Source organism: Varroa destructor, unplaced genomic scaffold, assembly GCF_002443255.2.
Source record: "Varroa destructor unplaced genomic scaffold, Vdes_3.0 BEIS01000003.1, whole genome shotgun sequence".
In the NCBI taxonomy this organism is placed as follows: Eukaryota; Metazoa; Arthropoda; class Arachnida; order Mesostigmata; family Varroidae; genus Varroa; species Varroa destructor.
Window position 1 is genome coordinate 56445155 of NW_019211456.1, and position 20409 is coordinate 56465563.

At 36.7% G+C, this 20409-nt stretch overlaps 2 protein-coding genes across 6 annotated transcripts in view; one reads left to right on the top strand and one right to left on the bottom strand.

The window, feature by feature from the left end:
* Window positions 1-9868, top strand: LOC111248460 (PITH domain-containing protein CG6153-like). 4 transcript variants are annotated; one of them, XM_086984409.1, is made up of 4 exons: window positions 1-397; window positions 7600-7826; window positions 8221-8329; window positions 8467-8551. In XM_086984409.1, exons 1-4 carry the CDS (start codon window positions 200-202, stop codon window positions 8512-8514), a joined length of 582 nt encoding a protein of 193 aa, XP_086840535.1. In that variant the 5' UTR covers window positions 1-199; the 3' UTR covers window positions 8515-8551. The 4 variants fall into 4 exon arrangements, with proteins under 4 accessions (XP_086840535.1, XP_086840536.1, XP_022656616.1 ...); XM_086984410.1 differs by having other exon boundaries at window positions 2-397; window positions 8477-8551; XM_022800881.2 differs by lacking the exon at window positions 8467-8551 and adding an exon at window positions 9478-9868 and having other exon boundaries at window positions 5-397.
* The window catches only part of LOC111248459 (MFS-type transporter SLC18B1-like), an 18311-nt gene continuing 7703 nt past the window's right edge, over window positions 9802-20409 (bottom strand). Inside the window, exons 2-9 of one of the 2 annotated variants that reach the window (XM_086984406.1) lie at window positions 19664-19888; window positions 19297-19365; window positions 15924-16106; window positions 15321-15527; window positions 13894-13985; window positions 13093-13188; window positions 10803-10974; window positions 9802-10216 (exon numbers count right to left, since the gene is read on the bottom strand). In XM_086984406.1, coding sequence (XP_086840532.1) covers window positions 10133-10216; window positions 10803-10974; window positions 13093-13188; window positions 13894-13985; window positions 15321-15527; window positions 15924-16106; window positions 19297-19365; window positions 19664-19888 — 1128 coding nt within the window. In that variant the 3' untranslated portion in view covers window positions 9802-10132. The remainder of the gene's footprint in view (window positions 10217-10802; window positions 10975-13092; window positions 13189-13893; window positions 13986-15320; window positions 15528-15923; window positions 16107-19296; window positions 19366-19663; window positions 19889-20409) is intronic. The other variant, XM_086984407.1, reaches the window with a different exon arrangement.

A 20409-nucleotide genomic window follows, 5' to 3' on the forward strand; every position in this document is an offset into this window, starting at 1 on the left:
TGAATCCCCAGTTTTGAGTCAACACTATTAACCAACTAATAGGAGGAAGTGAAATCGGCTTGCTGAGCAGTGTTTACGTTGTGATTAGCTTTCAAGGCACAGTAGAGCGGAGTCAAGCAAGTGGGGTGATATTTTCAAAACGTGAGAGGCTCTTTGTACAATTTGCAAATTACAGAGTTAAAATCAGTGGCACAAAGTGATGTGGAACGCAGGCCATTGCTCTCATCAGCACGCAGACCACGGAGGAGATGATGCACATAGTGGACCAGAGCTTGGGATTCAATATACTTTATATACCAAAATCGACATCAATAACGTTCAGTGCCTGAACGAAGCCATTGAGGGATCAGGAAAAACTGTATTCAAACCGTGGGACGAGCGGTTGGATTTTAGCCGGGTAAGCTACTTCCAGAGATTATAGTCTTTACTACAAAGAGCTACTTATTCTCTCAGATCACGAAGTATGACCATAATAATAATATCGTTGTATAATAAATTTAGTGCAAAATATTTTTTCACTCTAATATGTAATGCATGTATATATTGCATACCCTTTTCAATGCGATAAACGGGTAAAATGTAATTGCGATTATCTATAGTGTTATCATATTACTTTTCGCTATTTGAACCTGCTTAGCATTGATGTATGTTTTGATGTGTATATGTTTCCTCTAATGCATCTAGTCACAAATGGCGTCCTCCATCCTTCTGAGAGTGCATCGCACAGTTTGACTGACATGAGTTACCAAGAACTTCAACTACTGTTTTTTGTGATTTTGTATGTTTCTCCTTAACATATACGGACAGCACGTGTCTCTAACGTCACCTATTTCATTCTGCAACATCAGGATAATCCAATTTAAGAAATTAGATTTTAAATGCCGAGATGAGCATTCTGCAGTTTAACAAGCCTGCGCAATTCGTACGAACACTGTTTAGTCGGAGCGGAGAGTGGGGCGCAGCGCTTACGCGCGATGTTAAGAAGGACATCGAATCATTCTGGAAACAAAAGGTGGCTGAAAGAAAGACGCATCGTTCGAATGAGAAGATGTATGTGCTTTCTATGTTTCCCTATCCATCCGGAAACCTTCACATGGGGCACGTTCGGGTGTACACAATTGGAGACTTGTTGGCCCGTTATTACAGCATGCGAGGAAAGAACGTCATTTACCCCATTGGGTGGGATAGTTTTGGATTGCCCGCAGAAAATGCAGCTATTGAACACGGTGAAGATCCCAAGGAATGGACAGAAAAGAATATTGCCAGTATGACCCGCCAGTTTCGGGAATTTAACTACAGTTTTAATTGGGAACGAGAAATCTCAACCTGCGATCCAACCTATTATCGCTGGACTCAGTTTCTCTTCATAAAATTGTTTGAAAAAGGGCTTGTGTACCGTAAAAAAGCCGTTGTCAATTGGGATCCTATAGATAATACAACTCTAGCCGACGAACAAGTTGATTCCGACGGACGCAGCTGGAGATCTGGAGCTAAAGTTGAAAGACGACTACTTGACCAATGGTTTGTACGCACGACGCAATACTCAAGAGATCTTTTTCAGGGTTTGGATGAACTCCAAGGGTGGGGCGACATTATAAGCATTCAAAAAGGCTGGATTGGAGATGTAGATAGGGGAATTCTCTTTACATTTGGTCTTGATGAAGGATTGCCTATAAATAAGCTAAGCGTATGGACCGATCGGCCAGAGTTAATGGTTGGAGCGGCATTTATTATAATTAGCGAAGACCACTTACTAGCACAGGCGCTGAGTACGAAACAAATATATGCAAGAAATCCATTTGACGAGAATCGGCGTATACCTGTATTTGTCAATGAAGACGATTTCGATGTTCCCAAAGCGACAGGTGCCTTCGTTGGGGTGCCATCTTCTTCGGATGATCATGCAAGGTTTGCCAGAATGAAATATATTGACTTCCTAAATGTCATCGATGGGGATCAAATTGTCAACTCAGGAAAATTTAATGGACCAATACTGGAAGCCCGTCGAAAAATATTAGATTTTGCAAAAACTGCTAAGATCGGAGGATTTCCTGCAAGCAAGTGCTTAAGAGACTGGCTAATTTCCCGCCAGAGGTATTGGGGCACCCCAATACCTATTGTCCATTGTGAGAAATGCGGACCTGTGCCAGTTAGAGAAAAGGATCTCCCAGTACAGTTACCAGCACTGCCCAAGGGTAAAAAGCTAGCCGATATTCATGACTGGATTTATACATCGTGTCCTAAATGTAGAAGAACCAGCAAAAGGGAAACTGACACATTGGACACGTTCGTAGATAGTTCATGGTACTTCATGAGATTTCTGGATCCAACAAACGCAAAAAAACTCGTAGACCCATTAATATCCAACAGGATGATGCCTGTGGATATGTATATTGGTGGATTAGAACACGCGGTCATGCATCTTTACTATGCGAGGTTTATGGCATACTTCATGCATAGAGAGCTTGGTTTGGGGTGCTCTGATAGTCCTGAACCTTTTAAGAGAATGATTGTACAAGGAATGGTCCTCAACGAGACTTTCCGAATTGAAGCAACAGGCGAACATGTGCCCAAAGATCGAGTTGATTTCAGCGATTCAAAGAACCTGAAAACAATAGATACTGGTTTGCCTGTTTCTCTATACTGGGATAAAATGTCTAAATCAAAGCACAATGGTATTGCACCTCAGGATATCACAGACATGTATGGAATTGACACAACGCGCCTCTTCATCCTTGGTGACTGCGCACCCACTTCACGCTTCAAGTGGCCAGGTATAGCGTTTAAAGGTATTGCTGGTTGGCAGGATAAACTGTGGATGACAGTCGGGAATTTCCGTCTGTCCAGGACAGTTGCAAAAGAGACTATCAATACTGATCATGAACGTCGCTGTCAGCAAGCTCGAAACGAGTTTGTTAAGAAGTGCAACTTTAACTTTGAAGTGACCCACCAGTTCAATCTCATTATTAGAGATATGCAAATCTTTACAAATACTCTTCGCAGTGGATTACGAAGCCCTCAGACTTTCCTCGGACCAAAATATGAACGCAGCCTCGGAGACCTATTAATTTGCTTAGCACCATTTTGTCCACACTTCGCATCTGAGTTGTGGGCTGGATTCTTCGATAAAGTAGAATATAACAAGAACACATTTCAGGACGGCGGAGTTTTTGCTCAGAAATGGCCTCAACTTGACGACGATGCTTTGTTTGATCTTGTTGTTAACGTTGGCAAGAGTCAAATGCTAACAGTAAAATTAACCAAGAATCTTTTTGTTGGTCTAACAAAGGAGCGTGCTATACAACTTGTAAACAAAAACTTGCCAATAGAGTTTAGCGAGGCTAGCCCTAAATTTAGTTACTTCCCTTTATTCAGAGCTGAACTAAACTATGTAAATATTAGATATAATAATGTGAAAAAGGAAAAAAACAAAATAAGAAAGCACTTGCACGATAATAGCTCAAATATTAGTAGTTAGGATGTATTTTATTGCTTTCATCGTTTCTTAGAAGGGTGATGCTTTTACAGACGAGTGGTTGCCTTAATGCATTTATAGTTTATATATATGTTTGATGAAATCAAGAATACGTCTCAACAGTACTGCCAGATGTTGATATTATTTTGCTTATTTGATTTCTATTTTATGGTACTACTGTTAATAGTTATAACAGTATATAATTATTATTTATCTAAATTCATTGTCAACTCTGTGGTTGCTAAATGTATATTCACATGTGGTTTGGAACTATTAAACATGAATCTTTAGTACGTAAGGAATATGTGCTAGTATGATCTTAATGAGACGCTTATTTATAGCCATACATTATCAAATTATTTGAAACAACTGCAAGAATTTTTTAATACACGCTACTTTAATAGTGGTAGCATTATCTATATAAAAAAATCTTACTGGCAGATTCTAAAAACTTACAATTGTTCATATGTTATATGTATGTAAAATAATAGAATTATAATCGTAAATTTGTTGCAAAGACGCTCACTTTCGATGTTTAGGGAATTTATCTTCGATTACTTTAAAAATAGTGAGTTACACGTAAATGAATTCATTATGTAGGTTATAAAATGAAACATTTTGAAAGTTGTGCAGCTTTTGAAAGTAATTTATTCATGGTAACTGCGATTAGGTACCTTCTCAGCATTAGTTTTCTTATATAGAATCCGCACCATCAACTAATAATCATTTATTTCGCTTTATTTATATCATTTATTATCGCTTTTGAGATTTGTTTTTTGCTTTCTTATAAGCAGACCTTATGGAACTTTGTCGCGGTTTCGAGCTTGGAAGGAACTAAATACCGTTTCCTTAGGCTTTAAGTACTTATCCTAATTATCAATATATTTAGACTGACTGTATTTGCGCATACAGTACTGTTTTGGAATAAAGTTCTTATTGTAAGCCAATTTTATCCCATCCTGTAAGGTGGACTTCTGAAGTAGTCGGAATTTGTAGCACTGATCCTATTTCTACAATGTTATTGGAGAAGGCAGCTATGCGTAAATACTTATTAGTAAAAAAGAATTTTTAATAATGAAGGAAAGTGTATCTAAAGTAATAAGCACAAGAGAATGTTTTGGTGTCCAATTTCACAGAAAGGGGCGGTCTTATTGAATAATGACTACTGTGTATATAGAAAGTTTTGATATTTCAAGAACAATTTTATTAAAACGCTTGAACTTGCAGAGTAAAAGTAAAAAAAGCAAGCATTTGCAGATTCAGCCTCATATTTTATATTTTTGCAGATTCTTCCCGGTGTATCAATCGGAAAGTATGACCGAACTTATACACTGATTATGCTTATGTTTTAAATACAGTTAAGTTCTTAGTATGCGTACACTGATTATGCTTATGTTCTAAATACAGTTAAGTTCTTAGTATGCGCTAAGTTCAATTGTTGTTACTCTGGTTAGTTATTAGCACCAGGAATACCTAGTTATCACCTCCCGACATGCACATTAATCAGCTGAATCGAAATGGATCCAATTGTCCTGCGTTGACGAGTAAATTTTCATTCATATTTCCTCACTCATGGTTTAGTATCACGACCGAATACACTGGGAGCGTCTTTAAATTGAGCTGTTGTTTTTAAACACGGGCTTTTTCGAATTATCTTTGTTTGAAGTAGTTAAGGTTAATGCATCAATGGAGCATAATTGATGCCTTGCAAGGTTAGTGACATGTAAGATCTTTACCGTCCGATCATGCAAAAAGATACCAGTTACTGTATCACGGACTACATATCGGCTCGATTCAACGTGCCTGGACCCGCTGCTTATCATGCAAGTAATCGGGACCTATTGGCCATCGCTATTCGTTAAAGGATATTAAGGAACTCATTAAATAAAGAAACTTGTTCTCTGTAGGTTATGGCATGTTGTCCCTGTGATCGTTTTATGGGTAGTGTAATTGCCTGCTAATCTTAGAAACACATCCAGGTTCGAATGCGGGCACAGACACACGTCGTTTCGTGCTAGGAGCCGACTGTAGGATGGAATGTCCAACGGCGGTGCCGAATTTAGAACTCAAAACAATTTAGATTATGGCATATAATGGTTGCATTTATGAAAAATTGATGATTTCTTATCTTATGCGCTTATCTTCATGCGTTTTCGAAATAGGGGTTCAAAATAGAGAATGACGCCATTTATCGAACAAATATACGTAACCTTTAACTAAATAGTTACATTAGAAATGTTGCCGCACCAAGAAAACATGTTTATTATTATATTTTGGCGCTTATTGGCAATATCAATACTTTAATATGCTTTTCTTAGTAACCTTCGGACATATATTCGGCGACATTTAGAACAAATACGCTTAACTCGCTAGATATGAGGTCATCAAGCAGGTCCAGAAAAACACCAAAATCACCGAAACTGTTTTTCCGAGATAACGCCAAGTGGATATGTATACATTAAGAACTTTTCTTATTCTTCGTTTGTAAGACTATGTTTTCATAAAAACAGATATTCCAACGAATTTCTTCGCTATAAGTGTTATTCCTGACCATCATGTTTACTGATCGCAATTACAGCTTCCATTCGACGCCAGAATTTACTAACTAATCGTTTTCAAGATGCTTTCTACGAAGATGAATCTACGAATAACTTCATTATAGTGACCATGCGTCAAGCAATACTTGTACGAAGAAGTGTCGCTTAAATAGGCTGTATACAAACAATTTCAACTGAAAATGTTTTTGGACTGATACGCCAAAAATCTTAAGAATGCAAGGGCTAAAAATGTTAAGAAAATTCAAAAGCTGCAAAAAGAGGCAAAACGTTAAAAAGCATTGTTAGTGCTTATCTAAACGATCCAATTGCTTATAAATATAATTCTCTCTAAAACAACTTTTAATTATTGTATCTAAAACCTAGCTGTACTAAAATTGGCTTTCTGGGTCAACTGGATAAATTTTCGAGCCTTTTAAATCTAATTTTTTTGAGAATCTTTTGGTTTGCTTAGTAAAACTCTTTCTCGTATTTTTACTTCGATAGATTGGTAGTAAGATAGATCGACGACTTCAGCAAAATTTTCTGATTTTAGTTGCGGTTCATCCATCGTGGAAAGACCGAATAATAGCTGACCTTTGCTCAAATGTCAAAAAAACTGAGACACTGTTTTTGGGCATGATGAAGTTATTGTTATGTAAATGCACGAAAACGAACAGGAACAAATTGAAACTATATAATGTTGCTCAACAAATAGATTGCTTTTTTCAACTTCGCTCGTTTGATGTCTCTTTTGTTGTGTCAAATTGTGTCAAAATGATGTACATATAAGGCTCATAAGCAGCTGCAAGTAGGTTCCTGTACTATTTACACAACAATTCTGGAATTTTTAAAATCCATCAATAGTTGCAACAAAATAGAAAATGCATGAACAATCAATGTTCTTAAAATTATCGGATCGTTTTCAGCAGATGTTAAGAATTACTGAGGCATTCAAATATTCGAGATCGTTCAAAGTCTTCAAGATTCTTGAAGCTATTCAGCTATTGTTACTGTTCCATTACTATAATTTTTTGTCTGCTTTTACCATAATGCTTTGATACTATTTTTTTTAGTTAGATTAGTTTACTGTCAATGCGTTTACGCTCTATTAAAATACTCTTTTCTTTATTATAACTGCTTTTGTGTTATGATTTTAAGTCTGTGAAGGCATATTTTAATGTAGGTTTCTCTTTATTATTTGGCAATTTTCTTACCTTATTCCAATGTTTTATTTCTCTAACGTAAATTTACGGCTGGAACACCCTTGGGTAAAAGTAGAGCAATCAGTGATCATCTTAGAAATTATTGACCGATTCTTTAAAAAAAAAACGACAAAAACGTAAAAACGTCTTATTGTTTTTTGTGTTGGTTTCTGTGTAATTCACATAATGATTTTCAGTAACATTTGCATTTTACACATTATAGCTCGCTAGAAAATTCGCCAATAGTAATAATTTCCTGCTGCTTTGGTATTGACTTGGTCGTAATTGTGGTGTATGTTTTCATATTATAAGTGAAGTAAGGTGAATGATGTGTTTCTCCAAATCCTCATCTTTGGCACTTTATTTGGGCTGTGGTTTTCAATAGGTGGTCGAATCAGACTGCGATGAGGAGCTCTTATTTTCTGTCCCTTTTACGGGTAATGTTAAACTGAAAGGGATTATTGTCGTTGGAGGTGAAGGCGATTTCCATCCGTCAGCTTTGCGCCTTTTTAAAAATCGGCCCAACATGTCCTTTGATGATGCAGCTGCCGAACCAGACCAAGAGTTTGAGCTAAGCAGGGACATCGATGGAACGCTCGAGTACCCCACGAAGTATGTATTGCAAGTAGTTTAATAAGTTTTTAGTTTTTATAAATACAGATACAGGTTAAACATTACAATAAGGGTATTCTATAAACGGCGGAACATATATTCTTTAAACATAGGGTATCTATATGAAATTACAAGGTTGCATCAGCATGTATTCTGGTATTATAACTAGGCAATGACTGTGCAAGTGGACCTCGGGCCTAAAAAGCTTGAAAGCACTTCTGAAAATCTCAACCCTTTACCTCAAAAAAAAAGCGTCTAGTAATTTTCTTGGGACGTCGAACTGGTTCGAGTGCTTGGTAGGTAATCAACTAGTGTGTTACATTGAGAAAAAAATTAGTTTAGTAGTAGAAAATTAATTTTAGGCATACTAATTATTGTCCTTGTTATTCACCAGGATTGTGAAGTTTGCTAATGTGCACCACCTCACCCTTCATTTTCCGAAAAGCTTTGGAGCGGACACCACAAAAATAGTTTATATTGGACTAAAAGGGGAGTTTACTGAGGTAAGTTGATGGTTTTCTATACCAATATTTTTGGGTAACACCGTGACTGGCATACTAATTTGCAAGGAAAATGCTGTCGTAAGTATGCACACCCACAAACTTTATTGTTTTTTGACTACGTTTTCCTTTATTTTAAGCTGCCGCTAGGTCTCATTATCATAAAATACTTACGCGCTACTGGATGATAACATTGTTCGGTGCAGTTCGGCTAGAGCCGCCATTCGACGAAGTTGAGCAAAACAAGGTGCTTTTAGCAAATTCAATGAGCTGCAAAGCGGTATCGAACCCAGTTATTTTTGACGACGATTCATTTAAGGTATGTAAGCAAAGTATGAAGATGGCTTGAGGGACGACTTGAAACAGCTGGTGACAAAACATCACTCTACTGATGTAACTTCTCTGCATAATTACACTCCATATGGTTTTCACTGAAGCAAAAGAGACAATACTGCATGCTGTGCAAATGATAAATTAGGTGTGCATGCGAATATATATTATAATTATGAGGACTTCGGTTAAATAAAGCCATCTTGGCTATAATAATAAGCGTGTGCGCGTATGAACAACATGAGATCTTACTTCCACGTACAATAAATACAAGTCGTACAATTGAACTGAAGCAACTTTAGATACATACCAAGATGTATCTATTTGAACTGCACATGTATTTCTAATTTAAACAGGAAGTCTATTTGCTTTGATAGTAGAACGAATAAGCGTTGCTTGTATACTGAAAAAATGTGATCTATTGCGCTTACAACTATAAAAAATAAGCCACAGGGTGTAAAACAAAACATAATATAGTTTTGCCTTAAAAGTACATATTTCCTCATCAATTAAGCTACTATGAGTGTTTAAAATACACCCCATTGTATGGTTTGAATTGCAACAGTTCTGAAATATTCGTTACTTTGCACTTATTAAATAGCTGACGAAACTACAGTGGACGGATAGACTATTTCCGTACGTAGCTGTACAATGGAAATATAGTGGACGGTGAGGGCAATCTTAGAATAAAAGGTAAACCTATTTTTTAAAATGTTGTCAAAGTTAAAGAAAATCTCACGAACTATTACCTACCAGCCTATTTTAGACACCTATTTATTAATGCGTTATGCTTACAATTGTTTTTACTGCGATGTTTTTAGGCGTATAGACAGGAAATCGCCATTTGCAACTATGAATTGGCACCTAATCCAGCAGACCATAAAGTGCAACGACAGTGTTCCGACAAGCGATATGAATCCGTTCACAACAACAACAATCTTGGATTCTAACCTCCGGTACGGCTACACCAGCAGCTGTTGATATACAAAAACTAATTAATAGGAAGCCATCGATGGTCACGCGCCACGCATCGGTTGTTTGCTGGCATGGAAAATGATATCGTGCGGAATAAGAAAATCACCAAACTATTCAAAGCAAACATACCACAAGTTTGGTAAGCGTCGAGGAAGTATGAAACCATAAAACAGAATGCCCATATATTACTATTTATTGATTGTTAAATAAAGTGCGTTACTATTTCGATATGTACAATCTTGTTTTTTTTTGTGTTTTTGCTTCGCGCAATAGCGGCTTGCGCAGTTTGATGCAGAAGTCAGGGCATACTCCAAAATATTAGCACCTTCAATAACAACTATTTCTCGCAGGTACTCGTTGTTCTTACTTTAAACCTGTCAGTCACAAGATACATCAGAAATTGGCTTTATGAAGGCTGTAAGTTGTCGTCACTTCTACTACAACAGATATTGATGCATAACTGTCCTATTAAGTCGATTGACCATCCGTAAAGCTAACTAATTAAATTGCCTCCCTGCTGAGTGGTGTGCTTTGAAGAACGCCGCGTGTATGATCTCGGATGACCAGGGGATACGTTGGTATCATCTGAAATATAGAAAGTTTCAAGTTAACTTTTCCTACCTTTCTTGCTTAACTGTGTGACTTCTCTTTATCTAATTTCTTGGACAAAGTTTTAATATATAAAGCAAACAGCGGTAAGAGAAAGCGGATTATTATATTGTTTGCCGGCACACATATATTATATATATATATGTTTGCCGTGTACCTGTTTCTCAAGTCTCTTACGTGAGACCTTAATTTGTTTTCAGTTCTCTATAAATGGCACAAACGAGTGCTAGCGAGTTGGTAGTTTAATGATAGATGAGAAGCTGCAGATAAGACAAAAGTATGTATTTTCATGTTTTATTCTAAATCCTAGTATTAGACCATTAGTTTTCCTTTCGTTTATAACACCGTAGAGAGTCGCGTAATCGTATCATTGATTATACATAGTATCGATTAGATCTCATTCCATGGCAAACAAAGCGCTTGTTGATGATCTACCAAGGACAAAAACGTTAATTGTGCATCTTTTCTTCAGTGAATAGGCTTATGTATGGCAGTATAGATAAAATTATCTGAATAGAGAAAATGGTTATAGAGTAGTTAAGTTATTTTGTAATATACGTACCGGAATGAGAACAACAAGAAGTACTACGGTAGTAGCCCAACGATATCCCACAACATCGAACAGAACTCCTCCCAAAAATGGCCCAAGAAATGCGCCTAAAAAAAAGGCCATGGAGTATAGGCTTGCTACAAGCGCGTACGTTGGGGCCTTAGACGGGTAGTTGAGCTGATTGCTACGTCATAAGAATAAAGGAGCACAAACGTTACTTTGATCATTTTAGCGAAATTAACCCGGTGATAACTTTATTAGGAAAATAATCTCGAAAAAATTACAAAAAAAAACAAAGTAAAACTGGACATATATATATAGATCCTGTTTGACTTTTCTTTATTTAAAATAAATTTTTTGTTTTAAAATCTTTTTTTCGAGGTTTATATATATAGTTTACAGATTGCTCCATCAGAATGTGGATGAAGGATTTTTATAGGCTGCCGTTTTTTGGCAAATATAATCTCTTTCGCAAATCTTTTGAGCCACATACGGTTTGTGACTTTGGGGGTTAAAGACAACAACGGGATTGAAGAAAGTTGATGAACCAGGCGACTCTAGTAGCGAATGGATAACGAGAACGTTTGCTGAGAATGCAGGGTTATCCACAGCACGGAAAAAAATTAGCACAGCTTTCACTAATAACCTAAATTATATATAAGCCGCCAAGATTGCTACGAATGTTTCTACTATGTTTCTTGAGTTGTTATTGCTCTACGATGCGACATCCGGACATGCGGAGAAGGTAACACCCTAGTTAGTGAACGAGTAAATATACGTATTGTAGCTTTTTGGTACGAGAGTGTAGCGCCCATCGGTATCAGTAGTGTCTTCATTGCCTTAATTTTTCGAATACTCACTTCCTATGCCAGATTATCCTCCATTAAAGCGCAAAGAACACCTATGCTGAAGGTGAAAGCAACCTCTGTACTGTAAATACTGTAAGGTCATTAGGATAAAACAGCACATCAACTTCAATATGCCGGTTTTTAATGACACTAAGCAGGTCGCTAAAAACTACAGCAAAAAGCAGGGCACAAGCTCATCGCCCTGATCTATCTAGATTTGATTAAATAGATTACACGTGATGCCATCGTCCGTTGTAACTTGCTTCCATTTAAGTATGACGATGATTTTTTTGAACCAAAAAGGAAGACCCGTCTGAGTAAGCTCAAAAAAAGATCTCAGCTCTTAGTGCTGCATTAAATATTGCTTAAAAGTCTACAGATACGATGTGATGGTAATGTCCGTTTCCATGCCTAAAGTAAATAGAATGCGATCTGAAAGTATGGAGCAGGCGAAAAGCACAAAACAGTGGGCGCGAAAACCGTGCTGCGCCTCCTTTGGAATAACCATTCGATTTACTAAGAACTCGCGAGAGATGATCGGTCAGAAGGAAGGCCAGAAGCTTGTACGAGCAGCTTGTGTTAACGATATTGCGCCAGCTTAAATATTTTCTAGAATCGCCTTTCGCTTTTGATATTCAGGACGCGTAGCGCCTGCGCCAGTCATTGGGTATGAGACCAGAGCAGCCATTTAAGAGGGCAGTCCAGCAAGATGCCAGAAGGACAAAGTTTGGTTCACGACCAATCCTAAACCAGCGGCCTTGTTAGGGCACATCCTGATTACGGCATCTTTGAAATATCCAGATTGCACACTTGTAGGCCGCGATGTAATGATTTGGGAAATATTTTAAAAGTAGGATGACGAGTCCCACGCGGATTCAGTAAAAGCGCCAAGGCCAACAGTCTCACTATATGATATCGTTTCTTGCATCGCAAAGAAGAAATCTTTTTAGCACGTGATCAATGCTTGGGATGAAATATACATCGTTTATAACAATGCTTTTAAAAGGAATACTCTGCCCTAAGCTACCTAGCGCTGCGAAATCGTAAATATTGTAGTGACTCGACTCAACTGGAAAAATTTAATCAAAAAATGGACAAGAATACTTCCAAGTAAACACAGACCCACACAATTTTATCACATGACCGGGCATTAGGCCTGACGTGTGAAATTATTACTTAATCAAACTCACCCGATCTTCTTTTTTTGGGGATTAATATATATATTGTTTGAACTTTAGAGTAAGACCGTGGAAAACCGAATAAACTATTTTAGCAGGGAAGTGTTGCTGGACTTAAAGTTAAAAAGTAAGCTAAAAGGAGATTGTCTTTTTCTGATTCTTCTAAAAATATATATGTAGTTTTGCATTACTTTGAGCTTACACGTACACAACTCATTGTCTTGCTCATCATCTGGTAAATGTGAATAGAATACATAATAAACTTATAATACTTACATAACGTATTTAAGCGTATGCACATAACTAAGGTTGTATATAGCTCCATTGCCTATACCCATTAAAGCTTGACTCAGCATAAGAAGCCACCATGACCTACAACAATGTAAGACAATTCATAGTTAGAGTAGTCATATCAGAGATTATTGGCTGAAACCGCATTGAACTGCAATTGGCATTTAATATTAGACAAAACTTGCATATACAACTGTCATTGCTTGTTCAAGCCTATGACGTGGCTTAGAATGTGTATGAACAACTCTCCTGAAATGGAGAAAAGCACTTTGCTCGAATAACGTATGAGGAGTGTTACAAATATTCGAGATGCTTATTATAGAGTTATTTTCGATATAAAATGTTCGGCTTGAAATGAGATTTTATAGAATTCATATTTTCCAGCAAAAAAATTTTAGTAAAGCTAAGCTAATCAATAGGACAGTAGGAATTAATAAACTAATGCAATGTGACCTCCTGCTTCGTATGTAAAAATAATTATGCGTAATACTTAAGTAATAATAATAATAGCGCACGTAAGAGCATCCAATCCAGACTTCTGCGAATATAGTGCTAGAAAAAATCTTCATAACTATAGATATATGCATTCGAAATGTTTGTGAATACGTTTCAAGTGAATAAGTAATACATGCATATCTGGAATGGTGGGACAATTGCATTTCGTTTCATACAGCTGTTACTAACTTAAAGAACATTCAAAGACGTGTATTGCTATGAATATTTTGAGCTCGATAATTAATTTTTTTTAACAGTTAGAGGCAATAAAAACAAAAAAAGTCTTCGTACGGTTTTATAGGAAGCATTGGCATTGGGCCAAGGGTTGCGAGACCCGTACAAAAGATCACTCCTCCAAGAAGCACGAGCAGGCGACAATCTGTCTGAAAATGTAAAGTAAGAATCTTTTAATTAATGTTCGCAACGAGTTATGTTAATGACCCCACTTTTGATAACTAAACTATTCAGTCAAGTTATATACTAAATAAATTCCTTGAGTTTATAGAGAGCTATATAGTTTAGTGCTCTAAATGAGTCAATTCTTTTTACCATCGAAATAGAGAATGAGGTAATATGATATGCTATATCAAAATAAAAACTGACTGTATAAGCTTGAGTGCCAGTGAGCGTTCGGTCCTGCCAGCCAAACACAAAACTGTGTTAAGCTTGCGGTAACACAGCTGGTGATAACAATTCGAGTACTAGGGAAAGATATGACAGGTGGTCGAACGACTTGATGCTACTGAGAGCGCGAAGCACATGCCCGTATGCATAAACATGGTTAGACTCGTTGGTGAGACAACTGATCATAGGGAAAGATTTTCAAAAAACAGTTGTATGGACGTCCAACATCGGAAAAACCGGAATAGGTTTTCCGCCTATACAAAAGGAAGGAGGAGACGTTCGAGTATGTTCTAGAAAGAAAGCAACCGTTGCATAAGGTGTTAAGGTTAAAAGTCGAGTCAAAGGTCTTTTTTGCTAGCAATAGAAGAATGGCAAAGTCAGTTCCTTTTGCGAACTTTGCGGCCTAGGCGAACATGAATTCATACGTATGATTAGTAATGCACAATTATTCATTGCAGATGTACGCTGCTCCACTGCTCGCTCTAGTAGTCATACCCCGCAAAGATCTAAAGTCTGGAAGAAAGAAGAGGCTTATCCAAAAGGAATCTCAATAAGCATGATCTCTTGTTAGGTTTGCGCATCGGTTTGCTTACATTTGAATAGGAATATGCTATGCTGATAGGCACTCACAGGCCATCATCTGCCATCTCCTTGCATCAAGTCTAAAAGAAATTGATGCGTAAGCCTTGCCAAAGAGCAATTAATATTCCGCTTTGACATACCCCTGTTACAATAGAACAAAGAATTATATACTAAGCCCTTGAAGGGATGCTCTAATAATTGCGTAGTGGAATTTTGAAATTCACGATAATTTCCATTTGGTAAAATTAAATAAACGGTACAGGAGCACGGTAGCGGCTTCATTGCAGCGGAGTCACCGGACTATTGTCACAGGGTCTAATAATAACAAGAATTTAGTAATTTATTCTACCTCCATCCAACTAATGTAGAATCTCTTTTTTTGATGAAAGGGTTTCTTCTAGTGTAGCGAATTAATCGTCCGACCAGGCTGTTTTTCTGCCCATTTCCGCTCTGCTCTCCCGCCTACAGTCTGTTTAGATCACCTATAAAATAAAAGTTACAAAAATTCTAACCACTTGGTTAGAAAGGAATCCGTTGGCCAGGCTAGAAATGGCATAGACAACTCCGTACGTTAGGAATACCAGAGAGCTCTGCGAGGCGGATGATACGCCTAAATCCTTGGTTCGTAAGGCAAGGGTAGCTCCATTAAATCCAATTACGAAGCAGCACACAAACACGGCTAGTATATCACAGATAACGCGCCATTCACATAATAAGCTCTGAAAAAATTAAATAAAGTATGAGAGTAGAATCCAAAAAAAAACTTGATGGCTGAAAAAATTCATGACTCAAATTGCATAATTATCTCAAGTGTGTTTGATATTAGCTTCATCAAAATATACGTTAAAATATACGTTAGAATTTTCTAAATAATAATGATATTCCGAAAAAGAAAGTAATACTACTAGGCATCAATGGTCGTTGTATTTTATTAATTTGTATACAATCATTATCTCCTAGCGAAGTGAAAAAGAGAATAAGAATGTTTTAACTTCTTAATTAAAAAAAAGCAAAGCACTAATTGCATATGATTGTTTTTCGTATAGATTATACTGTTTGTAATTGCGTCCAGTTTGTATAAACAATTTGACTAAATTAACCTTTAAGTTTTGTACCTTTATTTTGAGCGGGTGAGCCAAGCCTTTCATATCACAGCTTTTTTCCTTTTCTTTAGTGTTTTTCGTTCTCTCTGCATTTTCATTTGTTCGCATTTCATTAGGCAGAATGACTATTGCAAGACAAGCAAATGTCAAGCTACACGCGCCGAACACGATAAACGGAAGTTGGTATCCCCCAATCTATGCCGATGAAAAATTGGCATAAGTATTAGTCACTTATATTAATTATTCCATAATAAACCTAAATATACCATTTTTGTTTTTCTCGTTTTCGCACTTCATAACTCTATCATATTTGATATCATTTGTAGGTTCCATAAATTAGCCTTTAAATTTTATGCGATAAATTATATAAAAATAAATTAGGTTTAAGAAAAACGTGCTCTGAAAAACAATGAACATGAAACTAAAATATCTGACATTACATTTCAGGTGCTCATAAACATATCTATCTTACTAGCTGCATTTCTAACTGTACTACAGTATTATAATTGTAATCATTAACATATATTTTAATTACACACTCAACGTAGGTATGTATAATATTTCCATATTAGCTGGCCTAAGTACTTGGTTTTATGAGATATGTATTTGTTGATCAAAGACCTAATTTTCTAAAAAATATGTATTTAATTTATCAATATCAATCTCTACGAAAAAATTATACAAATAGAAACATGACGCAGTGTTCTAAAATAGCATATTGCAAACATAAATCTTGCGAATATGATACAGTATCACGTATGCTCTGCGTTTGAGTATTTTATTTAAGCAGCAAGATATCTTTAACGTATTTTCAGTTTAACTTCTGGCTAACTTCATTAGGCGATTCCGAAGCATCAAAGGGTAGCCATTACTCAGAAGCACTAGCCTAATATTGTTTGCTTCAACGCTTTAAACAGAAGATATTAAGCTGCTCCCGCAAATATTTTAAAAGTATTCAAGTACAGATCAAATCTTCACAAATATAATGATGCACATTTATTTCCCTCTAGCAAGTCGCATCGACGAGGATCTTTGTTCGCTGTTTTGTCCAGTTTTGGGTGAGATAATGAACTGGTTTGAGAGCTACTATTTGCGATCGTATTATACAAGATCAACATGTATAAATCTGCCTCTTTACGTAAGTATATAATGTTATATATTTATATATAAGTTATATATAAGTTCAAAAGTGCTGCGTCAGTCGTTACACTTATGCAATATAAGTAGCGGCGGCTGATGCAGTATTGGCATGGCTTTTAACACTTACAGGCCTCAACTACTATAGCATAAAGCAGTCATCTGTTATAAGCACCTTGCATTATTTATCTTTATTTAAAATAGAAGAGGGCAGCCAGTTTACGATAGTAGTGGTGATGAGAAGATATGTTATACTTATTATGATCACATACGTCTCACAGGTCGCCAGAAAAGACATCTTCTAGGGATGGGAGGATCGCCAGCTGTTTCATCTAATAGTTGACGATGGTTCGGCAAATGAGCCTCGACGCATTTACTTTTTCATTAAGTATTGTTATATTATACTTGTAAAACACAGTAAGTACAGTCCCAGGCTAAGATCATGGTTTTGCGATCTTATTTGAGTTACATGCTAGCTTATAAACATTAGATTTTCACAAATAAGAGTCATAATGGGTAGGCCTGAGAAATGATAAAACCGGCCAATACTTATTTGACAATAAGAAAATAATTCTTAAAGATGGCCACAAATCATTTTAGAACTTTAGCTAAAAGGGCTGCTTGTTACGAACATATGTAATTTTCTGTGGGTATGGATAAGGGACATGTGTGAAGATATGCTCTATTATAGCCTTCATAATAAACATACCGAATTCTCTGTGTTGCTAAGGTCAAAATGATTGTCCCACTTTCCATAGGCACTACGTACTGCTCGCATATGAGCCACTGTAAAATGTATGAGTGGACTCGGTGCGGCTGTTCTAATCATTTTCAACAAACGGCGAATGTCACAATTGTTTTATGGACTAATGATCGACTGTCGATGTTTCTAGCTCAAAAAGTAACTCCATTAGCTCTTTTTGACATGACTAGCATCGACGTTGAGAGAAGCAGCGCTACTTACTAATTGCGTACTGACGTGGTCGTTAATCCTTAAATAAAGAAATCCATTTTAGCATTCACCTTGGCTCTCATAGATGTAAATTTAAGAGTACAAACCATCTGAAGGTTCATGCGATCGTCGGTACAGGGTTCCAGTGAATGCAATATAGTAAATATTGCTAACTAGCCCAATAAGACCGAATGCGTAGGTTTAATTGTGTATGTACAGAAACATTAGAAACGTTTTATGATGAATGCACGTAAAGTCTTATATTGTACAAACGGTTCAGTAAATGCAATAAACTTGGAGAGTACGTTTATTTAAACATTATAATTGATAAGTACCACATTTTGTTTGGCTGGATATTTTTTCGACATATAAGTGAAACCTTAAATAGTGCCAAAGTCACAAAATTAATATTCCAATTTCTTTGTACGGTTGAAAAGTTTCTTTTTTAACACCGCAATGTGTGGTGTGCTTTAACCTTACAATGCCCAATACATCTTTAATCAAAGCATTTTCGCCACATAATCGTGGAAACAACATCATCTTCATGGACGAGTTGTTGGCCCACATTTCTCTTGGCAGCATTCCATCGCATTAATCTTCAAAAAACTAGTCTTCGCATCAGTTTCGAGTAATAATGAGCCAAGGTTAGACTGCTTAAAGGCCGTAACAGGTATGAAACTCGAAACAGGCCAAACGCCACTAGTATTGCGAAGCTAGTGCCTGTCAAAACTTAATATAGGTACAAAACGGTTTCTGGTTTAACGTGGGTAAACGCCTCATCCGTTGTTCTTTGCTTTTTAATATGCCAATTTCATAAGTGGGGTAACAATGTTGTTACTGTAGTGATTAGTATGTAAAAATAATAAAAAGTCCTTTGCAGTCTTTTTGCTTTTTCAGAGAACTGTTAAACTGGAGTGATTGATACAACGTGGTCTGTCAGAGGGCGGCATGTTCGCTTTCATTTGTTGCAAAAGTCTGTTTTTTATCATCCATAGATCGGGTAGAGCATGAACTACAATGGGTAACAAACTAATGAGTATTTTATTAGCAGACCGAAACTGGGTCCTTATCAACCCGGTTGAAAAATGCTGGCTGCAATCGCACATAAAAGTGAGTTTACAGCTCGTTTCGTATTGCTATTTTAACAATTTGCAGTAAGTGCAGTAAGAAAAACATAGTTTTCAGATATTATTACATTTACAGCGAACTATATGGATTGATAAGCCAGTTTCATACGAATAATGTTTATAGCAGGTCATCAAATGACCAAAAAATATTAAAGGCAAAAGAACTTACATCGTACAGTACGCTGCCCACTGCTGGTCCAATCATGATTCCGAAACCAAATACTGTTTCCACAAGAGGCTAAAAGTTAAACCTTTATTTATTAATCATTTAAAAAATAAACACATTTAGTCATAAAATATGTATGATAGGATGCTGGTTATACCACACAATCAGTAGTGGTTGTTAAGAACCGGTTCGACAGAATTCTATGAATTCCTGTCATGTAGTTGATGCCAAAATATCCTTACCTTTTATCTTGAATAACGTGACTATGCGGCCAAACAGCCAAAATAACAGCAGAAATACTTCAGATTTTCAATAAAAAATGAAGATGACACTCATACTTTGTAAACATTTTAAATAATCGGTAACGTACCACCATGATGCGCAAACGATCTGGAAATTGCGCTCCAATCATCGTATTGTAGCAGGTCAGGCAAATGGAAAATCCGACAGCTTCAAGCAATCGCGTAATCATGGACGCCACAAAAAATCCTGTACTATTCTTAATTAACGATAGTGATCCCATTGTTGAAAGAAATACGCCATCTATGGTAAGCCCGACGATCAGCACCGACTTCGGAGCAATTCCAGATGATAGCTAGATAAAGGAAGACAGTTAGGGCAAGAATTACTTGGTGCCCAGTATTACATTATTGGCATATTGCATACTAATCCAGAAACGATTCAATTATTTTTCTGCTTTATTCAAAAGTTTCTTTATCTATATATCGCTTTTTGTGTATTTATTTTGCTGGACTTATATTTAGTTGTCCCACTGTTCCACCTATGGCCCATCAAGCTGAATGTCTGTTTCGTGTTCATTACGGTCACCGCTGGTGGACCAGGACAATAGTATTTAAACAGTCTCCAAACGTCTTCGCCGGCTGATAATTTTGCATCATTTAACGCCGGCACAATTTCAGTTTCTTGTCTTGCTAATCCAAGGAATTGTTTCTACGCAACGATTTTTGTGGTAATACATAGGCTTGTGTGCTTTTTTTTTTTATAAGAACAAGCCTGTAAAATTTGCAAACTCGACAAATGAAGTAGAGAACGATAAAGATAGGGAAGGTTGACTTTGACGACGCTGCCTTTAAAGTGGTGAATAAATGCCTAATA

Bases quoted from the DNA above. Each gene is read 5' to 3' on its own strand.
- LOC111248460 (XM_086984408.1), top strand. From the start codon at position 887: ATGAGCATTCTGCAGTTTAACAAGCCTGCGCAATTCGTACGAACACTG. The intron at 1,522-7,599 runs GTTTGTACGCAC...GGTTTTCAATAG, and splicing joins AGACGACTACTTGACCAATG to GTGGTCGAATCAGACTGCGA.